Consider the following 22,014-nt stretch of genomic DNA (forward strand, 5'->3'; position numbering starts at 1 on the left):
CATGATTCCTTGCAAATGTTTCAGTTTGGTGTTTTAACATCTTAACACAACTGTTTTATTGCCAAAAAGGGGAAACCCCTATTATCATAATGTAATACTGGCAAAGGAGGTCTTAGGCTGATGTCATGCCGGAAAAAGAAAAGCTTACTCTTTTTCTGCGATGCGTGAAAACTCGACAGCCTCAATTCTCCAGGATCCAGAGGGGTCTCGAATAAGTGAGAGCACAATCATGGGTATTGGGAAGGTAGTAGAGGCTGCGCTTGCTGGGTCGTTCGAATCTTGCCAGCACAATGCTCTGTGTCTAACATTGTGACGTGTTTTTATTATTATTTTACACGCTTTTTATTAGCTCACTGTCTGTTGCTGTTGATGTATCCTCAAATCTTGTAACTCAATTTTAACCTACTTCCCAATGTGGTATCGACTGCAAACTTGGTATACTTATGGCATGATGATGACAATACTATATTCTATCATAATTTTTTTAAATATATTTTTAAACATTATTTTATTTATGTTATGTTTCGGCTTGGGTCTAATTGTCCACGGTGAACTGACGTTGGCTGTAAATCACCACGGCCCCTTACGTTATGGCAAGCTTCGGGGCCACTTCCTAGAGTCGTGGAGTTCTTCCATTACTAGTACGGTACATTTTATTAAAGCGTGTTTAAAAAAAAGTTTTGTAAAATGTTACTTATTTAAGTTAAAGAATAGTAAGCAATCAGGTGTTTGCAAATGGAAATCAATTGTGCTTAATGACGTGAATTGTCCCGTGGTTCGTAGTGCAGCGTGCTAACCACTATGCCACCACTCTCACAGGAATACACATGTAAAACACACACGTGCAAATCAAACACTAAACACGGTAAATTAGTTTTACATTTAAATGTATTGATAAATACATCTTGATTCTCATTTCAAAAGTTAGAAGTACTTTTGTTACATTCAATTCTTTATTAAGAAACAGTACTGCAATGTTTATTAAGAAACTGTACGACAATGGATATTGTACGGTCTCTGCATCCAGTGCAGATTGGACCCAGTAACTTCTTTCATGGACAACAATAAAGCACTATACTTCAATTATAGTGCAGTACGGTATATAGTCAGTGAACAAATGGTGGCCATCTTCGAAATATGTTGGACATATGTGATGTTTAGGTGGCTTGCGCATTTTTGTTCTTAATAAGTGAACTCTAGAGATAATACAAGCCAAATTTGGAGCTGGTATCCATTTGAACGATTAACCACGGCATCAGCTGGGAGGGTAAATGACAAAATGGGTGAATCACAGGGTACAAGCACCATGAAATTTTAATGTAACCATTGCTACGTACAACTTATGCACCCATGATATATGAAACCCACTCGAACCGGAGACATAACTGAGAGGAATAAATTGGGACAAAAGGATTTAGTGAGGTGAGAAGAAAATGAGAGATCTCCATACATTTTAAAAGTGGCAATATTTTCTGTCATTGAGCGCTGACAGTAATAATGTAAGAGTGGGTTTATTAGTGTTTCCAGGAATCAAACACAGAGCTTAAGGATTCAAGAATGCTCTTCTTCAAATACTTACCTGGCCAACATTAAGGCTCTTAAACCACGATAGGTTTAAGATGAACACATGGATAACGGGACAAGCGAGAAACATTAGAGACATCTTATTGAACGATAAGGAAAGAAAGTGGACTTCACCAGGTCACACTGCTAGACGGGGATGGTGGCCGATATACATAAAACTGGTAAAATATACGCAAATTAGAGAATATGCCCGAGAGGATGATGACCACAGCAAAACGTGAGGAACGAGATCAGCCGACGAGGAGGAGATGGACTGTGACATCGCAAGACCTCAAAAGATTGGTGATGGCGTGGGGAGACCTTCATCCAGCAGTGAATAGGATAATGGTTGATTATGATGATTACAGTGATCATAGTAACGCCGAAACCTTGTGAACGGGTGATCACAGCCACAGGAGAGCTCACACAGACCACCAAGATGCCGAATGTGGCCTATTTAACAATGACGACCACAACACGTATGTAACATTTCGATTTAAAGCTTTCGTGACTGCAGGGATTCATCTTCTTGGTTCTTTCGGTAAAGTCACGTAGAAGGGAAATATAATGTAATAAAATATTATTTTATTATATTATTATGTTTTATTTTTATTATTTCCCTTCTACGTGACTTTACCGAAAGAACCAAGAAGACGTATGTAACACTATTCACATATTTGACACTTGACCATAAACACATATAAACCACCACAGTGACAATCTTTACATAGCATCTGTAGTACATTCCCTGTGCACACACACACACTTATAACTGTATTAGAACAAAATATATTGACCAGTGACCACACATTGGTGTTTTACCAAAAACTGACCACCAGCATGGCGTTTGGTGATCGACAAGGGGCTGTCCATAAATGACGTCACGCACTTGGGGGGGGGGGGGTCAGACATTTGTGACGATGTGTGACAAGGGGGGGGGGAGGTCGAGAAATGTGACGTCACATCAAAATGCGTAACTTTAAATAAATATAGACAACACGTTCTACTTAAATAGACTTTTTAATAAATGTTTTCTCCTACAACATCAGAGTGCAGCACCACATTAAATACGCACTACAATGACAATAGTTTAAAGCGATTTGAAGCATGTTTTATTTGGGGGGGGGGCAGAGCTTTGTAACGTCATATTTGAGGGGGGGGGGGGTCTGACTTTTTGTGACGTCGTGTGACGAGAGGGGGGGGGGGTCAAAAATCGTCAAAATTCGCGTGACGTCATTTATGGACGTCCCCACCAACATTTCAGGTGTCGACTTTCTTTCCAGAGGTACAATCAGAGGCGTAGCTAAGGGGGGGCAGGGGGGGTACATATGTCCCCGGGCGCCAAGGTAAAGGGGCGCCAAAATTAGGCTTACAACGTCACATTATAACTTATTGCGGCAGGCGCGGCAGCCTGAAACTACTGCACAAATCTACACCTCAACCTAAAAGTTTATATATCCCGCCACACACAGCCTACATGTCATGTAATTACATTTTGGTATGTGATTAAACGGGGGGGGGGGGGGGGGCGCCAATTTTATAGTTCGTCCCCGGGCGCAAAATATCCTAGCTACGCCACTGGGTACAATTAAGCCCCCCCTCATCACAGAACCGATCTTATTCACTCAAACGTAACCGCACAAACAAGCCAGCCGGTGGCGAACTAACAATGACCACCAACATGGCGGATGCAATCAATAAAAAACGATTACAACGACCAATTTCCGAATATAAAACGACGCAAAAACTTATAGACAACCCCCACAGAACATGTCACGGCCGGTTACCTCACAAAGCACCGACACAAAACTTGCGCAAAAAGAAAACAAAACAAAACTACAGCGCATAGCCGCCGTCTAAACAAAAAGAATAAACATTCTAAAAACTGACCACCAACATGTCGGCGGGTGACGTCACAAGTCAACCTCAACCCGCGGTCATCGCCGTCGACATCATCACCACCATCGTCACCACCGTCACGAGTGGAATGACAGCATCAGCAGCAGCAACAACAACAACAGCAGCAGCAGCGGCAATAAGCTGAGTGAGGGAGAGAGGGGGGGAGGAAGAGAGAGCACGGACATCCATTCGCATCGCCATCCACGCTCAGCATCTTCTTTGTGCCTCTCCGGCGAGCTTCCATTCCTTGCCATGAGCCGCTCTCGCCCGGCTCCCGAACCGGGGCCGCCACCTTCCTCCGCCTCTTCCTCCCGTAGGAGCTGAGCTCGGACGGCAGCAGACACGAAGGGGGTGACCCACGAGGCACGAGTCACGGAGGAGGAAGGCGTCGCGGCGCAGCTGAAATGACAGCGCCCGGATCCAGGGCGAGCCATGGCGGCACGAATTCCCCGGCCAACGGCTTCGCTCCCTGCGCCTGAGCCGGATCTCTCCTCATCCTCTGCGTCTTCCACCTCGTCCTCCACATCGTCCTCCACCTCTTCGTCGTCGTCGCTGGCCTCCATGCTGCTCGCCATCGCCCGGGAGAGGCAGAGGCTGGGCTGCGGGCAGGGTGAAGATGGCCCGGAGCCGAGTGGTGGTGGGTGTTTGGGTGCGGGGATTGCACAGACCCAGAGGGTGGGTTTTCTTGTAGGGTTAGGGACAGATCGGTGTGATGATGATGGTGGTGGTGGTTGTGGTTGTTGTGGTTGGTTGGTTGGAACGGTGGGCATTGTAGTCGTTGTTGGTGGTGGTTGTTGTGGTGATGGGTTATTGCAGATGTTTTGGTTGCACTGTGGTTGTGTGGTCATTGTTGTGGTTGTAGTTTTGGTGGGTATGATGACCGTTGTTGCTCACTGTGGTGGTGGTGGTAGGTCATTGTGGTGACGGTCATTGCAAACGTGGTGGTACAGTAGTTGGTGGTCATTGTGCCGGATTTTCATTGTGGCGGCGGTCATTATTGTATTGTGATGGTCATTGTGTGGGCACGTTGCAATCATTGTAGCTACGGTGGGTGTATGTGCATTGTTATGATGACATTCATTGTTGTGGTGATCATTGTGGAAGTGATGTGATGTCGTTGTTGTGGTGGTCATTGTGCAGGTGATGGTCGTGATGGTGTTGGTGGCAATGTTGTTGAGGTGGTGCTGAAAATTGTGGTGGAGATATAGCCATTGGATATCACAGGTTCATAAGTACACTGTAATTGTAACCTTATTCAACTCATTGACTACCCCCTGCCGTGAAAATGTAAAGTTACCACCACTGGCATAGAGGTCTAGCTAAGAGGCGTGTGCCACATCATTGTTTAGTTCCAAACTATTTTAAAAAATGTAGTGTCGGTAGTGGAGATAATTGGTGTGGTTGATGAAGGAGTTAACAATCAACAAAGGCGACATGGCCTGGTGGCCATGTCGCCTTTGCTGGTGTAGATGGAGAACAACAACTCCAGTTTCACATTCAGGTGTTCAAGCCAGAAAACCTGTAATGTGTCCTTCGTATTTGTGGATGGGAGCATTGCGTCGTTACACGTTGTACAGTCTGTTCTGGATGACCACATTGGCACACTACTGGAGAGTTTTCCATTTTCCATTTGTTCATCAGGTATCCGCATCTGTCATGGTTTATGCGGATGAGATTTATGGTGGACCATGAGCTTCGTGGAAGATCAAACCCAGAGATCTTCTGTGTTGGGTCTTTCACAAGGTCAGAAGCACTGGGCTGGTAATGCTGAACCCAAAGATACAATTTTGGTTTTAGCCATCCGTGATTAAACTTTTGTTTTAATTTTGGCGGTTCTCAGCCTGGCCACAACCACACGAAAAACACATTGCTGCTCTTTGAGAATGTAGAAATATCGTGTGTTCTGACTGTACTACCATTCGATGAACACTTATCCATTGCAGGGTTTGTGGAAAAGTGCGCCCCCTAGTGTGTTAATAAGAGGTCACTAAAAGAGATCTCTGAAGTACAGTCGTTCTGTAATGTCGCCTTCCACGAACGATTGTCCGACACATGTGGTAACGCAGGGCTCTCTGGTAGTTTCGAATATATACTTGCAACCCCATGACCTGATGCCAATGAAATAAAATCGGGGAAAAGACAAAAAATAAGTTATAAATGAGTATGAATATGTGGGAAGTCAACAGCATTTGTCCTATGAATAAACTCGTCCCTGCCATGGGGATGCAGAATTACCACTACTGTTTCGGGATTTGTATAAGAGGTGCCACAAAACCACTTCGACTTTCTTTGGTGCTGGATGGGGCGTGGTGGTGATTGAGGTGTTTTGGAATTCATAGAGACAGAAGTCATGGTGTATTGTAGATGATCGAGGTGGTGTTGATGGTGGTGGTGATATACAGTACAGCACCATTGTCAGTCCAATGCTGGATGAATCCCTCTCCATACCGCGTCGATCGTGGGGGGTTTTTAATATACTTATCTGCACTTCACACTGACCACTGCCAGTCCACGACCAGTTCAGGAATCGCTCTCCAATGGTGTTATCCGTGGCCGAGATCATACTCCGGTTACAGGGTTCATAGCGCAGTGCGCTAACCTCTGTCACCACTGCGTCACTTCTGGTAATGTTGGTGGTGGTGTAAACGGTAGTAATGATTGGGGTGATTGTAGTAATTACCAGAGGTGTGGACTCGAGTCATGTGACTTGGACTCGAGTCAGACGAGTCATGAATTTGATGACTTGCGACTCGACTTGGACTTGCATAACAATGACTTTGTCCCACCTATGAGATGTGGACTCGAGTCATGTGACTTGGACTCGAGTCAGACTCGAGTCATGAATTTGATGACTTGCGACTCGACTTGGACTTGCATAACAATGACTTTGTCCCACCTCTGGTAATTACCAGTAGTGGATGTATAGCAGATGAGGCAAGACCAATTAGGGTAATGATTGTTGCAGTCAGATGTTCTGGCCATCCGCATATCACTGCTTCCCATTATTTCAGTGGGTAACTGCTGCTCAGTTATACCTACATCTGGAGTCCATATTTGATTATTCTTCCACTGAACTTTTCATCAGCCTTTACGCATATAGACTTCTACCCAGCCAGAGCTTCCAGAAGAGGCAACGCTACATTTTTCTTTGTTCTCCCAACACGACTTTTGGTTGTTCTCACCCATCTGCACCATTAGCCGCTCCATGTACAGATGCGACACAAGGCAACTCAGGCAATTGGTGATATCTTGTGTTGTGTCCTTAATCTCTTGTCCCTGCAAATAGTAATCTTGTTAACAAACAAATAAACCCCCACTGTGTTTTGCTTTGAAATGGAAACTCATGCTGGTGGTCTTTCTCAGTGTTTTGTTTCTCGCAAATTAAAGCTGAGTCACGATAATTACTGTGTTTCCTTCATGCAGGATAAAACACAAAACATAATTTAATGACGCTGTACCTAATGTGGAGACGTTTGCGTCTGATTTTGGAGATTCCGTGCACACTGCTCCCTATTTACGAATTTATTTTTTAGTGTAATTGTTAACTTACCAGACTTGGCAGTTAAAATGATGATAAAGTATTCTTTGGGTCTTTCGGTAAAGTCACGTAGATAGGTTAAAAGAAAATAACAAAAAAGTACGACGTTTCGATCCCAACACAAGCCCCTTTTCCTGATGACGACCGCTTGTGTTGCGATCGAAACGTCGTACTTTTTTTGTTATTTTCTTTGAACCTATCTACGTGACTTTACCGAAAGACCCAAAGCTTTAAGTTATGATGGTACAGGTTCTTAAATCTGCCTCTGTCCACCCAAACAATGGGTACGTTATTTTAATTTCATCCCCCTGCCTCTCTCCATCCAGCAGTATAAATGGGTACAACCACAGTCAATCAGCATGTCCTGTGCGGTGGTGGAAATAGTGTGTCCTCGCACATCTTGCAAGACACCTGGTCAGTGTGGAAGAGTAGGCCACATACCTTCTAGGGGGCTCTGTGAAGCTAGGTGAGGGCGTTCTGGCAACAGTTGCATAAGCAATACATTGTAGGGCTGCACCTTGACATTTTACAATTTTAACTGCGCTCTATAAATAACTTTTTAAGTAAGGTGTCATTTACATTACTATATATATGGGACACAGTCTTGAATTGAGTAGAGAAAGGCCTTGAGCAACTTGAACAGTGGCAGGGTGTCCGCAGCATGGATCGCTGGAGGGAATTTAGCCCCTGGGGGGCAGAAGCAGAGAAAGGAGAAGCCTCCCTCCCATACATTGGGTGTGGCTGATGTAGTAACTGGATACTAAATCGATATTTTTTAAAACACAGCTGCTGTTAATATGGTCACTTGCAACCACTTAAGTGTTTGTACACGCCTCGGATAAAAATGCAACCCCATATTTTCATTGGCAACCAAATAGCCTTAAGAGCGAGCCTCAAGCGAAAAAAAGAGTGCAGCGGAAGGATGCTGGCTGATGTGACAGTGGCCACTGCAGTTTTTGCGTGTTGCACTCCAAGTGACATCATCCTACATCTACTGAATGCAAATCTCTAATCGTAAGGTGACGACGAGTGTTGTTGGGTGCTTTCTGTTGCCCCATTCACAATGCGTCCGACCAACGCTGCTCGACAAGGATTAAATTGACGCCATGTTACGAAAAGCCACGAATATTTTTGTGTTTCATTTATTCCTGACCTTTCGCTTAGATACTGGTGCCAATTATCGCTGGATATTCTGTGCAAAAATGGTCGGTGGTTAAAGCAACAATATTTGTATATTAGCACAGTTTAGAATGAATTAAAAAAACTGTCTTTTGTGGATAAAGTGCAAGATAAATCATGAAATTGTATTTTAATGCTTTAGAATAGCATCAAAATCCCAAAGCAACCAATAAAGCAGCAAAAAGACAGATGGCTATTTCTAAGCAGGTTTATGTGTTGGAAAAAACCCCAAATGAATGCACACATCAAGGCGGATGAGCAGTGGCATCACGTCTGATCGAGCCAGATTGCACCAGTTTGAACAGTGCCATAATCCGTTTGTGATTCTACGCCGCACGATTGCCCCACTGACAACAAGCCTGCTCGGACAGACAAAGCTGCCGTTGTGTTGCGCAAAAGTGCGCACTTAATTGTTCGGTACTAGAATTATCAGAAAAGTATTTAAATGGATTATGTTAATGCGAGGTATACGTTCCTGGTTTGTTTATTTAACCATGATATCTTGGTGCATAATGGGAACAAAGAACGTTGATATGTATCATTGTACCACTGCGTAGGTTTTGGGAGGTTGTGTTGTACAGCTCTCTGATGCATTTTTTCGGTTGCCCGGCAACTGAATTGTTACTGTGGAGTGATACGTCGGATGTCATGCGGTACAATAGATTGTTAATGTATTTTACACGATTGATTTATTTACAGGCAGCACCAATATATTTGAATTTTTCATTGATATATTGTGGTCTTATCCCCCACCCGTGCCCCCAATTTTATCCCATTGTACTATCAACATCATGCCCTAAGATGAAGAATACATTTGAAAATCCTACATCCCGTGTGTCATAAAATGGCCGCGTTCTCTGACACCAAACAATTCCTTAAAGTGGTCTTTTTATCATTCATACAGCAGGGGCTGCACGTTCCCATACACTCTGCTGTGAGATTGCTTATTGCATTACAAGTCAAAGTGAAATGGGTTTTTATTAATTATCAGGCATGGCATTTATCCAACTTATTAAGTGCAAACCCACATTTACTCTGATAGATTTAACGTGCAGTCACTGGTGACCAGGCTGTGACCATCAACTCACTACACATACGGACACGGTTTATTTGTGGTTAAACCCAGTATCTCAGCAGTGCCTACTCTGACATCTCAGCCACCCGACCACGCCAAAACCATGATTACCAATGCGCACACAATCTGCCGCAACCACCGTTCAAGTTTTAAACATCTTGTAACAACAACGTCGGCATCTCAATAATGTTCTTGCTGTTTCCCCCCCTGTGGTGCTGCCCACGTTTTACGTGTCCCTTGTTTACGTGGGCGCCCCACCCTGCAGGGTTCCTGGCCGATGACCGCATCGTCTTCTGGACGCAGATGTTCTCCAACTACTTCATGGAGACGGCGGAGCAGGCCCAGGACGACCTGCTGTTCTACGTGCGAAGGAAGCGATCGTGTGGCGAAACCCTTGCTCCCAACAGTATCCAGGTCGGTGGGCACAGGCAGCCATCTGCTGTATGTTCGTTAAGGGAGCCGATGGGCAACTTTTTTTAATATGCCCACAAAATATTACGTCTGTCTGTCGGTTCATCTGTCGACACTGTTGACCCCCCCCACAGTGCATATAAAAGGGTCACTTGATGGGATCACATAAGATCTCCTTCTGCGGATTGTTCTGTGTAACGTGGGGATGATTTACTGCTCTGCAAGAGTTCTGAATGGATTGTGCTACAGGATTGCAGTTGCAAAATTGGGGTCAAATTTGGGGACAGACATTAAAAACGAAACGAATATTTTCAAAAGCCTTCAATGAATTGCTCTGGAAATAACAACACAGCTTAGCAATGCCTAGATCTGTACACTTTTTTGGGCAAGGTTGGTAAGGAAATGCTGTTGAAAAACTAAATGCATTAAAAAAGACGTAATATTAAGCTGGGTACCAGCGTGGTGAGCACACGCATGCATGCTTTAGAACGCAAGTGCGTTGGTATAAGCCTACATGTTTAATGTGTGGGTATGTGCGATGGCTTGCTTTTCATACATACACACATGCGGTTTAACCCCTAACAAAACGTATGCTTCTTAAATGGATCGTCTCCTCATCGCGTTTTTCTTCTACCTTCTAATTATGTTTTTCTAGCTACGCTATCGGTGTCCTGTTGCCATGAGATGAAGAGCTTTTCATTTCAGACCCTCTCGGTGAGCGTAGAATCGTCTCGTGTCAGACCACGGTCCCCCTGCAGATCTTGCAGAACTACTTCTCCAGTCACTTCGGTAGTCTCCGATCCACACTCGGGGGTGCATTGAGTGCTCATCGCACGACAGTCGAGTCGACGTTTTCCAATCCCATAGTTGCAACTCGCCGAATTGGGCGACAAAACAAATGTAATGTTCAGTCATTAGCTACCAGGGCAAGGCCATCGGCTCACTTTGAATAGCCCGGTTTAATTACGGGTGGCTGAAATCTCAATTTCAATTCACTCAGTCATATTCTTGATGATTGCTTGTGTTGCAGTTGAAACGTCGTGAGAATTTTTATTGTTTTATATTTAAATTATTTTATTATTTCCCTTCTACGTGACTTTACCGAAAGAACCAAGAATATGAATCCCTGCAGTCACGAAAGTTTTAAATCACTCAGTCATGTTTATGACTAGGTGAGAACCCCACTGAGACAACAGGTCTAACTGAGACATGGGTTAGAAAGAAAATAGAGCAAAAAGCTCAACAGAGATTTTTACCGTATAATAATACATTTATAGCCCTTTATCCATCCACTGCTGGAGGAAGGCATCCCTATGCCATGTCAGCTGTTGTGTTGGGGTTGTTTTTTGTTATCTTACTTCACTACATTAGTCAGTGAGGGTTTGTGAAAGCGGAGGGCCGACCAGGCCTGGTGCAATATTACTTTCCACTGATGTTAGTCGTGACAAGGAATTTCAATTCAAGTTTGACATTTTGGAATGCATTGTGCAACTAACTGCCCCTGCTCCACGCAGCCAAAAATAAACTCTAGAATTATACGAGAATGCATTTAGAGTATGGCTTCGCTTTCCAACTCGAGCGCCTTTCTGTGAAGAGTTTGTATTTTCTCTCCCTGTTCTGCATGATTTTCCTCCGGTGTCTCAGGAATTCCTCCCATAGCTAACAACAACATACTGGCCAAAAATCGCAATGCTGACAATGACCTGCCGATTTACTTGATTTTGATTACACACAGAAACATTAGCCCCTCCTAAAACACTTGGCAGGACACTCCTGATGAAGACTGTTGATACTCAGTGAGGCCTTCCTGCATAAACAAGCTTCGTAATAATAATAATAAGGATCTCGAGTTGAGGATATCAGTAATGCCAGCCTAGCACTGTGACACTATAAGCTCCGTGAGGAACTCCGCCACGTTGAAATCTAGTTCCGCTCATTGTGAAATGCTTGAATGTTACAGAGCTGCCAGTTAATTAAGTGCACCACGGTGGCGAGATGTTAAACACCTCACCTGATGTACAGGAGGTTGTGGGTTCGATCCCGACCGTGACGATGCGTGTATATTTGGAGTTTGCATGTTCTCCCCGTGCTTGTGTGGATTTTTCTCCGTGTCCTCCGGTTTTTCCCCTCTATATTTAGAATCATGCGTTTAGAGTATTTGGCTGCTATACATTTCCACACGATGATTAACCACTTCGTTGGGCGATCACTTGTGGCCAGCTTGCTTCTGAAAAAGAGCTGTACGGCTCAGTGGGCCTTACATGATAGAATAAAAATGGTCAAAAAAGCTCCGTGGATAACTTATCCACATAAAAATCTAGTTCCGCTCTTTGATGCATGGGTGAACGTTACAGGGCTGCCAGTTAATTGGGCACGAGCGCAGGTGGCGATGCTTTACAGCAGCTCCCTCGTGTGCCGACCCCACTCTGATTAGGAAACCTAACCTGGTTTGTCTTGATGCTTGGACACGCTTGTGCAGGGGGGACCAACCGCACCTCGCCAAAATTGAGCCGAGGAAAGTACTCTTCAATCCTCTCGATGGATCATCCTTCAATCAATTTAGGCCAGCTTTTGTACGTACATTATTTCCTTTCCTCGGCTGGTCCTGTTTACTAATGCAGTAGCAAAACATTGATATGCTTCCAATATCAAAGTACTTGATAATTCGTTTTTTACCCTTCTATCTGGCAACAAAACTCACACATTTTTTTACGAGGAGTCATGTTTGCATAGACCACAATACCTGAAGTCAAAATGCAAACAAAAAACACAACTCTGATAATGTATGCACTGTCCTTGAAGTTGATTGGTCCACACCCGAGACAGCTTTCCTTAGAGCCTAGTCTCACATGGGTTGGACCAGATGACGCCAAAAGGCGCACAACTCAAAGACAATGCACTATCAGAGTATGAGAGCTCGGGGTAAGCATTTACACCATTGGAACCTCATTTGCCAGTAAAAAATATGATAATTGTTCTTTTTACCCTTCTATCTGCCAACAAAACTGACACCTTTTTTTTTTACAAGGAGTCATGTTTGCATAGACTACAATACCTGCAGTCATAATGCAAAAAATAAAGGTGTCAGTTTTGTTGCCAGATAGAAGGGTAAAAAAACAACTATAATATTTTTTACTGGCAAATGAGGTTCCAATGGTGTAAATCAAAGTACTTGTTTTTTAGTTATTGGGACGGAGCCGTCGCATAGTGGTTAGCAACCCAACTTAATAAACGCAGCGACCTGAGTTTGATTCCCAGCCACAGCCTGCATCAGTAATGAGCGATAGCTAAACTCGTCCTGTGGACCCCCTTCACAATTGGACACTGCCAGGCATGGTGAAGTATGATCAAACAACTGCCCAAACTGACACAGCGTGAGGAGGCCAGCATTCAGAATTGAATTGACAAAATGCTGTGAATTATGATTTATTATTTGTGCTAGTCAGCTGCCATGTCCCTTTGTGTATGTGCATAGAGGGCAGTGGCGGCATGGCTAGCGCACTGTACTAGGAACCCACACCACCTGAGTTAAATCACTTGCCACGGCTGACAGTGGCGAGTGACATTTCAACTGTTCCTGGGCCTCTTAAGTTGACTCAGTCGTAAATGAGTACCTGGTTTGATGTGTAAACTCCAGTACCTGGGAGACGGACAGCTTGCTAGGCATCGTGCCCACGACCACCCAGTCATGTGCCGTGCCGGACTTAATAGGGGCTTGCTAACATCACTTGCCGTAACATTCTATAAGGTTACACGGGGATCTTTGTTTTGTGTGTTTCTTCGTGTCTCTTCATGCCAGCTTTTACAGTTAGCAGAGGTGGGAATGTAAAGTATGTGCCATTGCATTGTTTTTGAGGAATATTATTCTAGTGCTTGGTGATTTCAAATGGCAGTGTCCCTGCTGTCTGAGCTTCAGGCATTAACACTGAATTCTAAGAATCGTAAATGTTACAGTCGGACTTCTGCAAGCTTCAAGAATTCACACTGAACCGTAACAATCGTAAAAGGTGCCCTATATTTCGATTTAAAGCTTTCGTGACTGCAGGGATTCATCTTCTTGGTTCTTTCGGTAAAGTCACGTAGAAGGGAAATAATAAAATAATAAAAATAAAACATAATAAAATACGACCTTTCGGCCACAACGCAAGCAGCCGTCCTCAGGTGGAGAGCAGGTTTGTCGATAAGACAGACTCTGTCTTATCGACAGGTGGAGAGCAGTCTGTCGATAAGACAGACCTGCTCTCCACCTGAGGACGGCTGCTTGCGTTGTGGCCGAAACGTCGTGAGAATTATTTTATGATGTTTTATTTTTATTATTTTATTATTTCCATTCCACATGACTTTACCGAAAGAACCAAGAAAAAGGTGCCCTAGTTGCGGCTCTTCGTGTGCTATTGCATCTTATTGGTTCTTTCGGTAAAGTCACGTAGAAGGGAAGTAATAAAATAATAAAAATAAAACATAATAAGATGAATCCCTGCAGTAACGAAAGCTTTAAATCGAAATAAAATGCTATTGCATCGTTTGGTGTGTATGCACACAGTTACTGGAGACATTCGCTTTTAACTCATTTAAATATACAACAGAAATATGAAATGGACGTGAACAAATTCAGTGATCGTAATTTGCGACGTAGTGACGTCACCGCTCTATAATCTATTAATACAGATTCGATTCTCTATTACCGCTGGATGGTATTTTTAACACGGTTCAAACTGCTGTGTACACCACCTTCCAGCTTTAGCTTCTCGCCCCCATGTAGAAGCTGCGGTGCCCCACCAACGAGCCGGTCAAGCTGACGTGGCTGTACGAGATGCCCCGTTAATTCGCGGAGGGGTGTGTGTGTGTGTGTGTCCTGCGTGCCACATTTGCCCGTCACTTTTGAAAGACGGGCGAATGCTTTCCGTGGTTTTCTCTCGATCCGATCCTCGTGAGCGCTTATGCCCATCGTGATCCTGATGAACGAGGGGAAAAGGAGGGATGGGGGTCAGATGGGTCTTGAGCCGAGTGCACGCGAGTGCCGCCTGAACCGGATTACCTAAAGTGCTTCTCCATTAACAATTTTCTTTTTTGGATCGTAATAATAAAAGCGTCGCACGGAGGCGTTGATTAATGGAGGCCATTATCCTTCACGTATGTGCGGCAAGCCATCTTTATCATGCTATTGACCAGGTTCACCGTGAATCAGCCTCTTGCGGTGTGGGAGGAGGCTCGAGGAGTCTTGTGCCATTAGATGCCGTATGTGCTTTACTGCCCGAATGAAATTCGCGACATTTGTACGATACGTTCGTATTGACCCACAAATTGATTGATGAATATTGATAGCATTCTTATCGGTGCATATGTGCTTCTTCTGAAATCGTCAGTAATTTTTATTCGAGTGCAATACACGTAATTATCGCAACGTTAAAACGAAACATATGGATCACTTTGTTTTCATTTTTGGCATGCGATTTCCGCCTTTATTTTTTGTATTAACTTTGTCATTTGCAACTACAATTCCCTCAATTCCCAACCAGCACTTGAGGTTCACCTATCTGTGGGAGGGGACAAGTCATTTACTTTAGCGGAAAATTCTCCGCCGACTCTTAAAATTGGCGTGCGGCATGGCGACAGTGAGACACGTCAACACCGTTTTAAAGGACAATAAACTGTGCTTCGTTGTAAATATATGACTCCACGCTTTCATTTAAACACAAGGCGCCAGGCCTTGAAATCGTCTCCGGGGAAGGGTGCTGCATCAGAAATTCTCGCGTGCTTTAGGACAACAGGGGTGATTTGTTAATCTCTGAATGCTGCAAACGTCCCCCGCCGTCGGGCACGCGCCACGCTTTTGGCCGCATTCCTGTATCGGCGGAGTGGGAGAGACGGATGGCCCTTGACCGTAATTCGCTGTCCCGAGCGGTAGCAAGATCGCTCAGTGCCACCAAAGTTGCGCCCGCCGATGTGCGTTACGTCAGAGCGGCCACTCGCGTGAGTAAAGTGCGCACGTGGGGGGCTGCGAGCCCGGGCGGTTTAAAAATTCATAGCGGAATGAGAGCTTCGGTCGTCCCACTGGCCCGGGTCGCTTGTAAAAACCCGCACACCGTACTTCCCAATTATCCACGGCGCGCTGGCGCTCACCGGAGCTCGCAGCGCGGAAAGGTGAGCGTTTGCGGCTGTCCGTGGTGCTGAACGGAGATTAGGAACTTGCCAGATAATTACCCCGCTCGAATGAACTGATGGCAGAATTGACCCCAGAGAGATTCCTCGACTCAAGTTGCTGTTTACATTTCAGGTGCCCTGTGTGTGTGCTCAAAATGCCAGTGCCGTTTTAGCGCAAGCAGACATGCCGCAGTGAAGATGACATATTGCCCTCTGGAAATGCCAGCCTCTATAAATTATATTCAGCTGCGCACAGTCATTTGAGGGCCCATAATGTGAAATGTATTTTGTTACTTCATGCAGTCGCGGTGTAGATGTTCCATATTTTTACGATTTTATTTCTATTGTTTCAAAATGTTTTATTTTACTTTCGCATTGGTATGTAAGACATTAGATAACTGTATATCGTATCACCTTTTCATAGTATAGAAAGGATACGCATAATGGCATTTGATATTCATTGGTCTTTTTCAGAATCATATTTTATAGTATATTTTGGGTTGGTGGCATAGAATGTTTTCTTAACTTGGTTTACTTCTGTGCTTAGTTGGCCTCTAAATTTTTCCATTATTCCTACCACAGTGATCTTCATGAACAATTTATGTAGATTCAAAAAGAGAAATCTAACAAACCAACTTTCATCAATGTTATAAAAGCTACATCGCAAAAGTTTTCTGAATATTAGATTGGAAAAATAAAGATGTAAATACAAATTACGAAAATATTATGCATCTTGGATTTTCTGATGGCAAAGTCGTGATAACGTCCAATGGAAATGAGCTGCAGGAAATGGAATAAGAGTTTAAAGAATGCTGCACATTCGGGTCCAGAATAAATACGAGCAAAACACCAGATAATGTACCACAAGTTCGCCAAACAAGAGAGACACAGCTGTAAAACACACTGGATTATGTATCTGGAGGACAGCTATTTAAGGCAGACTGGAATAAAAATGGTAAATAAATAGGCAGACAATAGGTGGAAGTGCTCAACTGAAGAGGAAAGTTTTTATTCCGTGTGTACCACCTGCTATGACATGGTTCGGAAACGTTCATTCACGAACAAAATTTTTACCAAAACTGAGACGTGCCTTCTTCCAGCAGTGCTGGTGATGACGGTTATTGGTCACTGGGTTTGGACCCATCATCTCGCTACACGTGAGAACTCAATTTAACCACGGGCAGCTGTGATGCAGATTCAAACCCAGGACCTCAGTGGTGCCAGCTTAGTGTATCTGACCCCTGAGTCACCTGGCCACCACACCCTCTGACTTTGTAGATGTATAAAGTGGAATATAATCCTGCCAGACCTTCGTGAGCGAGCGCATGTTTTGGGAGCTTGAAAGAGAACCGTGGTGGAAATGTACCAGTACGTTGATAAGGCAGCACAGCTTGTCCCCACCATAATGGACAACCTTGTCGTATGCGTAGCAAAAGTGTTGTTGGCAGGGTCGTTGGAGTGAGCGAGCCGGTGGAGCACTGGTCGATGTTTATTAGCATAGGTGAGCCTGCTGTGTCTCGACAACTGCGGCTTTTTGTGAAGTCGCTTCAGATGTATACGACGTACGAAAGCATTAATTTTTTGCGGTCAACATTGACTTATAAAATGACATAGGTGGGACATCCATCAATGGTTTTAATTACGATAAGTACAGAAACGATTTAAAAAGAAGCTCGCATTATATCCAGCTAAGACGTATCGCTTACAAGACATTGGGTCGGCTTCATGAGTAATTTTGCCGAGTGTGTGGCGGCGGTACGTGCAAACTTAATGGCTTCATGGCCAATAGGCAGCTGTCTTCATTAACCGTCTGGACAGGCTTGACCTTTATCCATGCAACAACAATAAAAAAAATCAAAGAGAAAAAAAACTCCACGTGATTGCCAGCCATTATCAGCAACACACAGACCCGAGCCGCTGTGGATCGATGAGAAAGTTTATAAGTGACGGGCCGGTGTTTACGTATAAAAGGAGGCGAAGGCCGATTGCTCGGAATTTTGTGTTGTTTTAATTAAGGAAGGCGAGTAGTTTTAGTTTTGATTTTTTCACGTTTTCCCCACGATGCCCTTGGCTCAAAAAAGGCACGCAGTGTTTTTGTGGAGGGGGGATTCGGGAGCTCTGTTATCGACCCTCGGGTGTCCTCGCAGCCCGGCTCCCACGTTGGGTGTCGCTCGTCGCCTTGTGGTTTTTTGTCAGCTTAGGGGCCTCTCACGCTTGACCTTAATGGAGAAAGGCACGTTAATAGCAAATAAAGACGTCCTTCCAAACTCTACCAAGTACGGAACTTTTGATCATTTAGTTATTTACAGCGACGATCAATGGTGCGACCATTTGTAACCTGACATTTAAAAGTATCAGCGCTGAATAGCGGTGCTTTATTTTTATTTTGCTTAACAACTGGTCTGCGATCGAGTTGACTGTTTTTAAGAAATATCCACTTTTTTACGAATGGTTTTGTAACAAATGTAATTAATAATTTGCAAAAAAAATCAGTAGAATAAATTGCTTCATATTTTAATTAACATTTTTATTCTTGGGGTCTTTCGGTAAAGCCACGTATATAGAAAAATAATCATTTTCATTAACACCGATTTATTTTGGGTGTTAGAATAGGCTAGCATCCACCACGCCTGCTATTAAGCCAGATTGCATATCACTGACAGTCCAATTTCATCCTCTGCTTGTTAATTTTCGCATTGAATTACCAAAGCGTGCAACAAAAGTTGACGTTGAAATACCCGCAATGTCGTCCGCATGAGTAGATCACCGCGTGTGTGAGCCCGCAGGACCAGACCTCAATTTTTGCAAATTCATCTCGGCCAATTTTCACGAAATAATTAACCGTCCCTGCACCCTCCGTAACTATGGTTATCCAGGACTCGTTTGCGCGGCGCTTAATGAATCTCAATTCACCGTCTACTTAAGTGAATGGAAGTTGATTGATGAAATACTCGAAAATAATTACCGCCGGCACAGAGAGCCACGTGGCTCATTGTTTCCCTCTGCTGAATAGAAAGGTGCTCTCGATGCTCACCCACCCTGCTGTCTTTGCCCCCCAGCAGCATCGGACGACGTCTCGTTTTGCTTTTAGTCTTTTGACTGTACGCGAGCCGCCTCGGGGGCCGATGCCGGCCCCTCGCGTCGCACTGAATGTATCGCCCTCTTCCGGTCCTCCAGATTATTTAGATTATTGTGCTGCTGTAGATGTCCAAATGATGGGCCACTTTTGTTGAGCTGTCATTTGTAATTCTAGATTTGAAGCTTTCGTGACTGCAAGGATTCATGCTCTTAGTTTTTTCAGTAAAGTCACGTAGGTAAAAAAAAATGAAATTAAAATTAATAAAAAATAAAATAATAACGTCGTGATTTGTATTATTTAATTTTTATTAATTGTTATTTCATTTTTTTTTACCTACCTGCCATTTGTAGCCAGGTAGCTTCTGAGAAACAAGTTCATACTTCAGTGGGCTTTGCCTGGTAGGATGGGGATGGTTTAGTTTTATTTGTATGCCTTTGGGTGATTTAATGATCTTTATTGTACTTCACACTATTAGCATGTTTTGTATTGTTGTTGTAACGCTCTTACCCACCCCTACTGGACATCTGTGAAAAAGAGCTTTATACCTCATCGGATTCCTCCAGTATAAATCAATATTCTGATTCTGAATGCAATTTGCCCACGGATCAACGTGAGCATTGCACGTCGCCCTCGCAGCCAACTGACCCAAGCCTCGGAGCTTGAGGTTTGTCATGCTAGTTGAAATCCGGGCGGCCCAGATGATCTCAAATTTGCAAATAGTTAAATTAATCTTGAGTAACGAGCCTTAAAGAAAGCAACAACAAAAAACAATGGCAAAAATGAACGCAAAAAATGAATGTTCGTTGCTGCAACAAATGTTTTTTTCCCCTCTCGCCATTTGACTTTTATTTTTCCTTCCGCAAATGACCCCGGGGGGTAATTTCGGCGTCGGTCGTTGCCATTGAGGTAATTGGTTATGGCGGAGGAGGAGGAGGGGGGGGTGGGAGGAGGTAAGGCCTCGCGGGGGCACACGCTCTCCCGAGAGCCCCCCGTGGGGGGGGGGGGGGTGGTGGAGGGGGCCATGGGCCAGGGAGTTCTGCCGCGAGTGTTTACACTGGGCGAGCAGGTGAGAGCACGGAGCACACACACACGCGGTGCGGCTTTGTGCTCCGTATACCGTGGCTGGAATTGCTTTTCATGGCTTGTGGGAGAGTGTTGCGGGGAGGGGGCGTCAGGGGGGGGGGGTGGGGTGGCGGTAAGAAGTAGATGGAATTATGGGATGAACCGCCGAGCTGTCAGAACTCCGTCTCCTTTTGGAGTTGTTCAATTTAAATTCAGCACACCTGGTCCTGTCCTGCATTTCTAAGCCGGACGACTTGAATTTAAAATCGGCACTATTTTAAAGTATTCACACTCAGCTGGAGTGTCGTAACGAGAAATTTTTAAAATTTGCACTTGCCAGAACTAAGGAATGGTATTTTTTAATAGTGACATTGATGGAGTCCTCATTTCGATCAGCATAAAGAATCCTTTTGCAACAGAATCCGATGAACTGACATGGTTTTGTTGCTTTCAAGAGAGATGAGGGCATTGAGCTGGTTTTAAATATTCAAAAGCACTTTCAAATTGGAAACTGGTATAGTGGTTATTGCACTGTGCTCTGAAACTGGAAGCTAGCGCCTTGAGTTTGATTCCCAACCACAGCTAACATCAATGGCGAATGATATCTGAACCAATCTGGCCACTACACCCCCTCCCCACCCTTCACCAACCAACACTCACCAGCATGGTAAAGTATGATCAAACACCCCCCCCCTCCGCCATGATCCATACGACATGGGGAGGTCTTCATCTATGAAGTGCATTGACAAAGAGGTGCAAAAAGCAGCATGTAAAATTTTCCTAAAAATTACGGAAACTTTTCCAACTTTTGATATTGCGTCGGTGTACTTTTTATTGACTTGGATGAAATTGTACCAAGCTGGCTATAAGCTAGCCAGCTGTATAATGCACTCAGGCATATAGCAAGTGCTGGTACAATATCATATTCAGTGTGCGAGTTTAGTCAGTTCTCAGAAGCTAAGCAGAGTGAGACTGGTTAGCATTTGGAAGGCAGACAGTCTGAGAATGCCAGTTGGCCAGGAGATGAAAGTACAGGATTGGATTCTTGAATTTATTTGAGTGTAATCCCCTTTCTAAGCGTGGGTTTTAGCCAGCTACCCCCTGATTTACCCCCAGATTTCCTCCCACATGCTAAGCACAGCACTCGTAAATGTAATTGGCCAAACATACCAACGCAGAACGATTCTGTAAAAATCTCAATCAGACTTAAGTGAGGCTTTCCGAGTAAAATACTGGGCGCTGTTATGATTGCGTCGTACGATTACGAGACATGGCAATGGTCTGCGGAGCCCTTCATTCAGCAGTAAGTTAATCGTAGCTGCAGATGTTGATGATGATGATGATGAAAATTATTATTCAGACTAGCCTTTTGCCTGTCCAAGGACGGGTGTATTGTAGTAAATCTGAAACTTGCAAACGAAAAGCAGACCGCGACGTGATATATTCATTGCATTAATGCGTGTGCAATTTGTAAGGGCGCGGTGACACAGACATATTTAATTTTAAGGTTATAATCCCTTGTTCATGTTCATCATGACGTCCTTTTTAATTGTATGTCTCAATAGCGTTACGGAGATCACGTGACGTGAGGGTTCTGCCTTTGTAGTGAGGGTTGTAAGTTGACGCTGAGGAGGGGGGAGGAGGCGCCTCGCCCCCCCATGTGGAGTGACGTCACCCGCTAATTATTATTAATGGGGGGGGGGGGTGTCCATTTGGAGGATGTCACTTGTTCATGCTTATTAATGAGGGGGGCTGTTTGATGTGGAGTGATGTCACCCGCTCATGATTATGAATGAGGGGTGGGGGGGTGTCCATTTGGAGGATGTCACTTGTTCATGAATATTAATGAGGGGGGATGGTCGATGTGGAGTGACGTCACGAGCGTTAAGGACATTCCTGGGTGATTATAGGAGGTATGTCACCACCCAAGTTTCAACGAATGAAGGCGTGTTTGGTGGTGTCAACTCGGGCAAACACATTATTAATGCGGCACAGGGCACGCATCTCCGGAGGGCATGCCTAACGGTCTACGTCTGTGCTGTTGTGCAAAGACTAATATCACAT

General features: G+C 44.3%; 1 protein-coding gene across 2 annotated transcripts in view; it reads left to right on the forward strand.

The window, feature by feature from the left end:
* The first annotated feature begins 2,661 nt into the window (after positions 1–2,661).
* KIAA0930 (KIAA0930 ortholog) overlaps positions 2,662–22,014 on the forward strand; it is a 34,125-nt gene continuing 14,772 nt past the window's right edge. The window contains exons 1-2 of one of the 2 annotated variants that reach the window (XM_078597083.1): positions 2,662–4,099; positions 9,520–9,668. In XM_078597083.1, coding sequence (XP_078453209.1) covers positions 3,895–4,099; positions 9,520–9,668 — 354 coding nt within the window. In that variant the 5' untranslated portion in view covers positions 2,662–3,894. Of the gene's footprint in view, positions 4,138–9,519; positions 9,669–22,014 lie in introns of both variants that reach the window. The other variant, XM_078597084.1, reaches the window with a different exon arrangement.

The sequence above is a fragment of the Lampetra planeri genome, chromosome 8 (assembly GCF_965212315.1).
Source record: "Lampetra planeri chromosome 8, kcLamPlan1.2.h2, whole genome shotgun sequence".
In the NCBI taxonomy this organism is placed as follows: Eukaryota; Metazoa; Chordata; class Hyperoartia; order Petromyzontiformes; family Petromyzontidae; genus Lampetra; species Lampetra planeri.